The sequence below is a fragment of the Malus domestica genome, chromosome 04 (genome assembly GCF_042453785.1).
Source record: "Malus domestica chromosome 04, GDT2T_hap1".
Lineage (NCBI taxonomy): Eukaryota > Viridiplantae > Streptophyta > Magnoliopsida > Rosales > Rosaceae > Malus > Malus domestica.
In genome coordinates this window covers 13,787,521-13,798,869 of record NC_091664.1, presented here as the reverse complement: position 1 = coordinate 13,798,869, position 11,349 = coordinate 13,787,521, and the positions used below count along the sequence as shown (strand labels likewise).

The 11,349-nt window shown below is 36.3% G+C and overlaps 1 protein-coding gene across 1 annotated transcript; it reads left to right on the top strand.

The window, feature by feature from the left end:
- The first annotated feature begins 2,359 nt into the window (after nucleotides 1-2,359).
- On the top strand, nucleotides 2,360-6,135 carry LOC103440576 (phosphatidylinositol/phosphatidylcholine transfer protein SFH11). The gene is made up of 11 exons (XM_008379275.4): nucleotides 2,360-3,006; nucleotides 3,114-3,213; nucleotides 3,835-4,101; nucleotides 4,304-4,381; nucleotides 4,580-4,681; nucleotides 4,795-4,844; nucleotides 4,972-5,080; nucleotides 5,225-5,305; nucleotides 5,434-5,475; nucleotides 5,567-5,608; nucleotides 5,714-6,135. The coding sequence occupies exons 1-11, from the start codon at nucleotides 2,627-2,629 to the stop codon at nucleotides 5,762-5,764; spliced, it is 1,302 nt and encodes a 433-aa protein (XP_008377497.2). The 5' UTR covers nucleotides 2,360-2,626; the 3' UTR covers nucleotides 5,765-6,135.
- The last annotated feature ends 5,214 nt before the right edge of the window (nucleotides 6,136-11,349 follow it).

Sequence of the window (11,349 nt, the reverse complement as noted above, 5' to 3'; positions counted from 1 at the left end):
AGCCAGCGAAAGTGGTATAGTTAGATTTTATTGTTTTTGTGTGTTTTTAGTAATAGTTTTGCTGGAGGACTAGCAAAAACCAGGTTTGGGGGTATTTGATAACTCATATATTTCATGCATTTATACCATCCCTTTCTAGTATCTTTGTGATGTTTTAAAGTTAAACTGGTTGCATTTTACCCTATTTTTTGTTAGTGTGCAGTTACATGTACCTTAGGATCAATTTGAAGGCAAAAGAAGTGAAAACATGCCCTTTTTGGAGCTGATCTTTATTCAAACGTGGAGAGAAGTTTAGTGGCCTGTTTTGGAGCCCAAATAAAGTTGTTACTTGTTTTGAAGTCCAAATAAAGAATCCAAGATGAATCTGGCTTGTTAGAAGATCAGGAACAGAATGGGAAAGGAATTGGGATATCTAGCCTGATTTGGAGGTGCCAAATAAGGGAAAAAACGTGCAAAATAAAGGCTAAGTTGCTTGGATCACTTTGGAATATCTTCCAGCCTTTTTTGCCCCATAAAAACTTGCCTTTTAGCCACTTTTACATGCCTTTTTTATTCTTGGCAAATTACACAATTTTGATTACCTATTTTTCCTCTCTTTTCATTCTCTTAAGAAAAACCTTAGCCATTCCAGACAGTTTCACCACTACGGAAGACTCATTGCAGAAGGTTGTTCTTGGAGAAGTTCTACATCAGAATTGCTTCAAGGGTTTCCTCTCCAGAATTTATTTTCACTCATGTTGTGTATTTTCATTTTAATTTATGTGAACATGATGTGTAACTAAGTTCATGGCTAGGGATTTCGATGTAGCCTTGCAAAATTGATCCATGTTTTTAAGTTGAAGTATTCAGTTCATCAATCTGCTTGTTGTTTCATTCACTGAATCTATTGTTAAATTTGTTTGTTGATTTTAATGTTTGATCACCATTAGGGTTAACTACAGATCATTTAATCAAGATTATAGTAAACATCATGCTTAATCTTGGTAGACATGTGAATGAATGAAGAGAATGCTATGCAAACATCCTGCCATGTATTTGCTTTGGTTCTTTAACGTTTTCTTGCATGCTAAAGACTCTTAATTAGGAACCGAAGTTGAACATCCCAATTAGGTTGCAAATTAGGAGAATTGAATCAAAACCACACATCAAATGGCTGATCATATATATGTAAAACGAACTCAGGGAACAGGTTGGTAGTTGAATACGGCATAACTTTATAAACATGGAATTGGTTTTGTAATGGTGATTTCGAATCCCTGACCTCATCTCCCTTGCTTCTTCATCAATATATTATTCGTTGCTACATTCTTGCATTTTAATTTAATTAAGTTTACAGCACAAAAACTACTCTCAATTGGTTACTTTCATTCTTTAGTTAGGGTTCTTTCAAAGTTAGCAATTTATAGAGGTCCACTCAGTCCCTGTGGTTCGACACCCTTACTTGTGCTATTATACTAACCATATTTTTACACTAGGAAGGAACACAACAAAAAGCACACCCAGTGAACAAAAAAAAAAATTAAAGATATAGAATTACCAGGTGACACTAAAAACTGAGTTTTAATCCACCTGAAATCGACTTCTCACACCCTTCACTAGCTACGGAGTACCTCTCTTTGCTTCTCTTTCCCTCCCTCGCGCAAATTAAACTCTTAGTCCAAACTCTCTTCGACAAAAACATACCCAGTGAACACAAAAAAAGGCATAAATTACAATGGGTCACAAAGACCCCGTCCTACGTGTGAGCTCGTCAGTTCGCAACCGTTAAATTCTCGTCTGCATGTAAAGTCCGCAAGCAAGGTGCGCACCTTAAAAACGTCCCTCTCCCTATAGCCGCCAAACAGAATTAGTGGGCCTTTTGGGCCCTTGATTTAAGGTGAGATGAAAATATTTTTAAAAATTTTTATTATTCTGAAGTAAAAAAAATGAAAGAAAGAAAAAGCTCTATGTAGTGTGGCTAATCTGAAATAAACATGTGTTTCAATTGATTTAAGGTGATTACAATCTAAACTACAGAAATGAGAATTCGAACAGAAGAGTCTGCAGATGAGCATACTGCTCTAATTTGCTCAAGCTCTTATTGCATTATGTTAACATGTTGCTTAATTAGTAGACAAGCTCTTATTGCATTATGTTAACATGTTGCTTAATTAGTAGAATATGATCTCACTTTTAGTGGAACTAATTAACTCAAATGCAACAAACAGGCCGTTTCATCAACACGAGAAAGCAGAATTACGTACAGAGCTTTACTTGAGGCTTAATCATTCGAAGGTGCAAAGCAAAGCATGGAATTGGATACCCAAACCCAACCCAATCAAACATAATTTTAACTTTTTCGTTTTTTTCCTTCCGTATCTTTTTATTTTTTTATTTACTTATGTTAGCTCTGCACCTTCTTTTGCTTGCTGATCTCTCCCTTCTCATTTTCATAGATTTTATGCGGAGTGATTTCGAATTTGACAACCGCTTCACTGAAATTCTGAAAGCAGTTTCTTCGTGTGATCGGTGCAAGAATAAGATCAAGCTTCTTCCCCTTCAAACATTACACAATATACTTTGTTTAATGTCCTAACCTTTAAAGTTGGATTGCATAAGGGCATATTTTTGGTCTTGGTCTTTACCTATGCATAAACTAAAACAAGACAGGGATATATACATATCTAAAGGTGTTGGAGATGGTGACGGAGATATCGCGTTGAGACCAGGGAAGACGAAAATTTTTCATCCGCCTATTGAAAGCCATTGGCATCTCCCTCCCCCAGAGAAAAACAAGCCTGATTCATCTATAATGTCAAACTTAGGCTTCAAGACAATGCTGTCATATCCGCTCAAGTTTCGGGACTCATTCAAGAGGCTCGGAGGGAGTAGTAGTAGGAGCTTCAAAACGGTTCTCGGAGGAGTTCATGATCCGAAAGATGAAAAATATGTTGAGTCTTTCAGAGAATTGCTTTTTATTGAGGGTCAGCTTCCTCCACAGCATAATGATTATCATACCCTTTTAAGGTAATTAGTAATTTGATGGGACAATGTTCTCAAATATAAGAAATGATTTGCAACTATCAATTTAAGATAAATTGTTTCTAATATTTCTATTTGATGATGATATATAGGTTTCTTAGAATGAGGGACTTCGATTTTGTGAAAGCAAAAGATGCGTTCTTGATTTATCTTAAGTGGCGTGAGGATTATCAGGTTGATGAAATTCCAAAGGTGAAATATTCCAAACTAAACTTTATTTTTGCTAGATGAAGTGTGAATATTACTCTATCACGTTGATTTTACAGCATGAAATCTCATCAAATCCAATAAGTAATAGAATCAGTTCGGTATTTAGGAAAGGTCGATGCCGGAAAACGGATTTGAGACGCTTTCGTTTAGGTTTGTTTATAGCCCACCAGTGCAGGTTTCTCTTTTAAATTCCTAGCTCCTTTAGAGTACATAAATGCAGTTGCTTTCTTATATCCTTGTTCCAAATTTGGAAAGTGGTTTCCTATTTGATTTTCGGAGCCCCATTTCTTCAAAAAATATATGCGCTATCGTGCTCTTTTAAATCATGATAATTAAGATTATGATAGTTGGGTTAATAAGAATACTGATCACCTAGAAGCTTGGAACACAAGGTACTCAAAAGGCCAACTCTCTTTTTTTTTTAAATGATTCTACTTAATCTTATTTAAGATGTTATTCTAAGTTCATCAAGATGATTCTTGACATGAGTTTTCCCTTACTGTCAATTCTTATGTTTTTCTGTGTCCCAATCAAGTGTTCGAGTTAGTTAGCGCTATGTGGCTTAATCGAAACAACAATTAATTGTGGGGTTCCTCATTGCAGGAGTTTAAGTTTGAGGAGTATGAAACGGTAAAGAAATGCTATCCCCATGGATATCATGGTGTAGACCGATATGGTAGACCAGTATACATCGAAAGGATCGGGATGGTGGACCTTAACAAACTTCTGCAAGTAACTACCCTCGAAAGATTCACCAAGTATCACGTTTCCGAACAAGAGAAAACATTAAATTTGAGATACCCTGCGTGTTCGATTGCAGCTAAGAGGCATGTAGCATCTACAACAAGTATTTTGGATGTGCATGGAGTGGTGAGTATTTCTTTCTTATATTCCATCTAGAGAAAACCTTTCGAAAGCATGTCTCAACCAGAGGGGAGTTTTCAAGTCTTATCTCCGTCATCCATGTTTGAAATTTTTTCTATATTCCAAAAAGATTGATTTTGCTGGTTAGGGCTTCAAGCTGCTTAGGGTTTAGGGTTCTAATATATTTGAACTTTGTGCGTTTGATTAGGGATTGGCTAATTTCTCAAAGCCTGCCAGATATATTTTTATGGAAATTCAGAAGATTGATAGCAATTACTACCCAGAGGTACGTGGGTTGTCATTGTTCCCACGGTACTGATGCCAAACGAAAGATAAGCATCATAGACGATGGGATGTTAAAAGGCGGTATATTTTCATTCGAAAAATTGATGATGGAAAGTTTGGAGCTTAGGACATTATATTTTTCTCAACATATGCGTGTATATGTTCATCTTAATGACTTTGAGGCAGCTGATATTTTCAGACTCTAAATTGCCTCTTTATCGTCAACGCTGGATCCGGGTTTAAAATGCTGTGGAAAGTAGTGAAGGCTTTCCTTGATGCAAGAACATTAGCAAAGATTCAAGTAAGGATTCTTTTCTCGAGGGTATAAATTTGTAGTGAGACATTGCATTGCACCTTCATTAATTTCAGATGATGGACTAATTGTTTTCGAAATCTACGAGATCACTATTGCAGGTGTTGGGATACAATTATCACAGTGAGCTGTTTGATGTTGTTGATCAAAGGTATACATAATAATCTAGTGCAAATTCAAAGAAAGAAAAAAAAGAAAAACTTTTCATATATTGGTGCACATAAAATGTTACTTAAACTCCCCTTATAATTGTTTGGTTAAAATTCAATTCTCTGCAGTAATTTGCCAACTTTTCTGGGTGGAAACTGCACCTGTTCCGATTACGGGGGATGCCTTTTCAGTGATAGAGGACCCTGGAACAATCCTGAAATTACAGAACTGCTTCAGGTCATCAGTTTTCTGCTTTCTGTTAATTCTAATAGCTTTCCTTCCCAAGTGTACTTTTAATGCAACTTTTTGAGCTTATACTTTGAAGGTACCGCGTTTACACAGTAATATAGTTGAGAAAAAATGTTCATCTATATCTTTCAGGCGATTTCAGTTGGCAACGAGCTAAACAACTGTGAAGAAAACGGTGATCAGGGATCAGAAGAGGCATTGGTGCGCGATACGGTAATTATTAAGCAGCTCCTTTAACCAGAATCTTACTTGCATAGATCTCAATTTATTAAGAACCATAAAACTTGAAAGGAGTGATAGGTTGTTTGATATAATTCATTTTGTGTGGCACTGCATCGCAGAGAATCCAGGATTTGGAAGCAGCGCTTGGAGACTTGAAGAAGGCAAGTTTGGACTAACGATTGCGCTCTTATTTCGGGGTACAGTTCAACACATTATGCAAAAATTATACTGATTCTTGTTGTATTTTTGCAGAAGATCGAAGCATTAGAAGCTGCGCTTAAAGAAACCAAGATAGTGAGTCCTAAAACATTTAATTTTTATTCTTCTTGGTACTACTAAGTTACTAACCTAAAACAAACATGTTTAATTAGTGAGCCTTTCACTCTTTTATCTTGACAGGTCTTGAAAGAACTCGGGAAGGATGTACAAGAGTTGAGATCAACTTCCTAGGAACTACTGTTAAGCAAGCTCTAATTAGCAAATAAATGTGTATCGTTTAGGGGATCGATCCATCTGTGCTCCTACAAGCTATATTTAACCTCTCGCGCTCCTGCTACGAACACAGAGAAGTTGGATAGGGGAGTACTGGTGCTTTCACCATAGACGCCACTGCACGTTCGTGCCTTCATCTCATCAGTAGCCACCGTTACTAGAGTATTAGCCTATATATTGAAGCAAAACACTGCCTATTGAAGCAAAATGCCACTAGTTTCCTTTGCCGTGGCCTCCAAATCAGAGGCTATAAAATAAATTTCTAGTAGTGACTAATAACGCTCATTTTTTTTACTTTCCAAAATTTAATAAATTATACTTTTAAAAGACATTTTTTTTGTTTGCTAAAAGTTTCAGTTTAAGGACTCATAGAAGGGTCTTAATCGATCAAAAGGTATTAGTTTTAGCGTATTTTCTGAAAATCTCCCCCACCATTTTGAGGACTTAACCGGACAAGGATTTAATGGGTTAAGCAAAAGCATAGGGTGCATTGAATTGGATTGAGATGGAGTCCCACTTTAGTCTTTAGCATATTTTGCTGAAAATCTCCCCCACCATTTTGGAGGCAAATAGGACAAAGCAACTAAAACAAAAAAAGGCGCCAATGATATGATTTAACATTGGTACTAGCTAATGGATTGTGTTGTCGTATCGCATCGTCTCAACAATTTCATGTCTAAGGGACACATGCAACTAGAATTTCTTCAATCATTTGGGTATAGATGGCATGCATCTAATCATGTTGACTCTGTTTATCATTTTTTTTTCTCTCTCATGGCTTTATTTTGGAGGCCCGTGATCATGAAATAAGGCTGTATTTTTGTCATTTTAATGTGATTATAAGGTGCCACTTAGTATTACGATGCAGTGATATTGTTCTTCACTTGTAAGTAAAAGGTCTTAAGTTTGAGTATTGTATGAACGACGAGTGTGTAGCGAAAATTCACCGTCTTTAGTCTTGATGAAATTGTACTTACAAAATAATAAACACCTTTCATAAATGACCAAAGCGTCACACACCCACGAGGTGGGGTAAGGAGGTTTGGGCAATGGATCTCTGATGCCTAAGCCAATAACTCTAAAAAAAAGTTGAGTGGTTAGGACTTAAAGTGCGTAGCAAAAGCTTATGCTTAGCGTACGGCTTACCGAAAAATGGTGGACATTAGGTATTTATAGGAAAGGGGTCGGCCATGGGGTTAGGATTTTGCCTTACACATGACGGCTTCACGTTGGTCAAGGTTGTGTCATTCGTAGAATGAATGTTGAAAGAATTATCCCAATATATTAATTAGGTGATGATGTCTTGGGATTATAAAATTAGTATATTTGATTAATTGTGATGAAGATTCCTTACTTATTTGAGTTAATCTTCCATTAGAAATGTATTAAAGATAAGATTTGATATTAATCTTGCCTTTGACTTTTCCATGCCACGAGCAGAGAGCTTGGAGATGTTGTAGATAGCTGCTCGAGCCTCCAGGATGTTGAACTATGTGTGAGAATATTTGTGTGACCTGTCAATTTAATGAGGGCAATCTTTTTTTTTTTTTTTTTTTTTTGAGAAAAAAGTCACACTATGTCTTTTAAATTTTTAGTTAGTTGGAATGTAAAGGTCTTCACCTAAGTCGGTCAAAGACAGAATATATGGGTGCAAGTTCAGTGCAAATGAAGTACCAAATGAGTCAGAGGTGAGAATCGAAGACCAGGAAGTACCAAAGAGCGACTGCTTTCGCTACCTAGGATCTATCTTGCAAAAGAACAGAGAATTAGATGGAGACCTCAACCATAGAATACAAGCTGAATGGATGAAGTGGAAGAGTGCATCCGACATGTTGTGTGACCGTCGTATGTCACTGAAGCTCAAGGGAAAATTTTATACGACAGCAATAAGGCCGGCGATGCTGTATGGCACAGAATGTTGGGAGGTGAAGCATCAACACGTACATAAAATGGGTGTAGCGGAGATGAGGATGCTTCGTTGGATGTGGATATCCGAGGTAAAGTAGGAGTAGCTGAAATTAAAGGAAAGATGAGAGAAAATCAGTTACGGTGGTTTGGACATATGCAACAAAGGCCTATTGACGCTCCGATTAGAAGATGCAACTACGAGACAGAGGTTGAGAGCCAAAGGGGTAGATGAAGACTTTGGAAGAGACTCTAAGAAAAGACTTAGAGTACTTGGATCTAACGGAGGACATGACACATAACCGAGCGCAATGGCGTTCTAGGATTCATATAACCGACCCCATTTAGTAGGAAAAAAGCTTTGTTGTTGTTGTATGTCTTTTAAATTTTTAGAATTATTTTTTGCTCCAAAACGAGGTTGAAACTAATTTATTTCTCTACTCTTTAGTGTAAATATTAGGCTTGAAATAGTTTAAGGACAATGGTTGATGAAAAAAATCAAATAGTTGACGACCACCTTGTTAAATACTATTTTCTCGGTTCCATGTCTTTAAATGCAAATTTTCTTGTTGATGTCATATAAATTGTAGGCATCCTATTACACAGGATATGTATATTTGAGACTTGCTAGATGTGCTTTTCTTTTCGATTTTACTAGACTTGTTTATGTACTATAATATACTTGTCGTTATTATAATGAACTTATTTTTCTGATAAAAGTAATGAATCAAATTGGCAAAAAAATTCACAGATTTGTGATTAAATTAGTTTGATGAAACCTGGTCACACGATGTACGATGAACGGATATGATGTGAGGATGAGAATCCTCACTGGATCCTCATTCGTTTACCACAACTTGTAACTGCAACAAATAAATCATTTTATCATATACTCCAATTGGTTTAAAGTAAGGGTGCAACTCGGACAGGTTGGGTGGGTTGGAAAGTCGACCCAATCCTAACCCAACTTTTACAATTCGGGTTCGGGTTCGGGTTGAAGTTTATTTGGGTTCATTTGAGTTCGGGTTTAATTGGGCTACGGTTTGCTTGGGTTGCCTAACTTTTTCAAATTTAATCTTGTAATAACTTAGTTTCAAAGAATTCCTAAAAAATTAAGCCAAGTAACTCAAAGCTGAGCTTACTCTAATTTCATAAATCAATCTATTATAAAGCTTTATAATTTAGAAACTACGAATATGAGTTGACTAATCAAAGTCTCTTATTCCCTAAAAGCTTAAGTAATTATAAAGGGTAATTTATTAAAAAAATATTAGAAAGGGCGTTGGTTTTTGGACTTGGCACACTTGAGTGTAGTATAAGCATTAATTGATATGGGTTACAATCTGGTTAGATTGAGTTTGGTTAGATTAGTTGGTTAGATTGAGTTTGGTTAATAAATAAAAAAAACAGTGTGATAGGAGCATATTTATGCGAATTAGTTAACATGTTTCTTGCATTTACTTAGCTAGTTATTGCTTATAAGAATGTTTTAAGCTATTTTCGTGTGTTTGTAGGTCCTAATAACAAAGTTGGCAAGAAAGTGCTACTTGATAGGAGCATATTTATGCGACTTAGTTGGCTTGTTCTTGTGCATTTATGTCGTGTTTCCTTAGTTATTTTAATGTTTAAAGTCATTTTCGTGTGTTTTCAAATTTTATGGACAAAGTAGGCTTGAAGATGCATTTTGGAGCATTTTGGAGCAAAATGGAGCTTGGAATGCATGTCACATATTTGGGCCAAAGTGGATGGACGAATTTGAGAACTAAAGAGGCCAAGAATGTGAAGAATTATGGTCCAAAAGATGAAGAACTCAGCCCAAAAATTTGTCACCCCAACTTGCCTTCATTGCCATGCAAAACAACATAGAATTCCCTTTGGATTCCCATGCCATGCTTGATCACTCTTGTCCCCTACATAATTTCTGATTTCATGCTTCAATTCATTTAATTATTACACTTAATTGCTTGATACCTCTTGTTCCCTTCACCCACAAAATTTTATACAACTTTCACAACCATAACATGCACCAATTTATGCTCCATCATTCACATTTGGAATCTCATGCCTTGTGTACCACATGTTACTGCACCTTTGACCCATTTATTGACACATTTTCACCTCCCTTTCCATCTCTATGCAATGTACACAATCATTCATGCCCCCTAGCTACAAGACCACTCCATTTTACCCTTCACACTTTGCATCATCACTTCATTTTCACCCTTGGACCATTGCACACCACATACACTCTTTGCCGTGCATTCTCCCTAGCCTAACCTGATTCTCTAAGGTTTTTGGGGCCTATATATATATATGTTTACACCCCTTGGCAAAGGGTTCACACTCTCATATTCACCATTCATCACAGAAATTCGTCCATACTCACCCTAGGTAGCAAAACACCCCAAAAACACCATTCTAGTGCCTAGAAAACATAACAGCCACTCCACCTTCTTCCACCCTCTTTGCCTAGTTCTCCACCACCCTCCAACCCTCAAACACTCCTCCACACTTACCCTAAACCTTTCCATACCATTCCCCATCCATTCTACATCATAAAACTACCCAAAAATCCGTCCACAAAGCAATCTGCCGCAAGCAAGCAAAGGAGAATTCTTGGATGCACTTGCTACCCAAGTTGGAGCATTTTAGGTGTTTTCTTTCCTTTGATTTTAATGTCTAATTTTATGTATCTTTGCTTTGTGAGTATGAGGAACTAAACCCCTCTTAGTTAGGGGGTGATTCGAAACCATGTTCATACTTGCAATATGATTTGATTACATCCAGTTGTGATTCATAAGTTGTGAATTCAATTTACTTATCCGATCGTATAAAAAATGATTTGTGTATGTTGGTTGAGAGTGCACGCTTAATTTTCATGCATGAATTTAACGCTAGAATATAAGGGAGTTTCACCTAATCGTTATGAACTTATATTCACAAGTAGTGAAGGTTGCTAGTCACAATCACGTTAAGTAAATTCTTGGCATAAGTTTCATGCAAATCATAGTAACGAGTGTCTCGTCAATGCTTATGTTTTTCATAGAACTTAATGATTCTTGCTTGTATCTCTATTATGCAATTCATGTAGGGAACTTGTAGGGAATGTTTTGGGTTGTAATATGCAATCATCCAATCCAATAACTTGTGGAAAAACTGAGGGTTAATTAGTGCAATTCACGGTTAATTTGGGGCGTTGAGTATTCATAGCTTATCGAAAAGCAACTGGAAATCGTTTTGTATGCAAGTGTGACATGTGTGGAGAAGAACCTCCTAGCTAGCCTTCCATCCATAAGTTTCATTCAAATTCATTTTACAATCTGTTTTGATTCACTTAAATTTGTCTAAGAATTTGTTTACTTTGTTCTTGTCTTAATTTAATTATTTTCATCCAAAATCAACCCCATCTTATTTCTTTGAGTCATATTAATTAGAACTTGTCTTAGATTATGTTTTTAAGTGTTTTAGTTCATTAGAAAACCAAAATTCGTCCAAGTTTGTGTTAGAGTCTCAAAACTGCCCAGATTGTGTGTTTAAGGCTGTTTTGAGTCTTTTGGTTTGTTTTAGTGTTTTAAAGTATAGTTTTGCATTCTTTGAGTCTAGTTAGTGTTTTAAACTTTGTTTTTACGTTTTCAAGT

Bases quoted from the DNA above. Each gene is read 5' to 3' on its own strand.
- LOC103440576 (XM_008379275.4), top strand. From the start codon at position 2,627: ATGCATAAACTAAAACAAGACAGGGATATATACATATCTAAAGGTGTT. The intron at 4,382-4,579 runs GTACGTGGGTTG...TGATATTTTCAG, and splicing joins ATAGCAATTACTACCCAGAG to ACTCTAAATTGCCTCTTTAT. The intron at 5,306-5,433 runs GTAATTATTAAG...ACTGCATCGCAG, and splicing joins AGGCATTGGTGCGCGATACG to AGAATCCAGGATTTGGAAGC.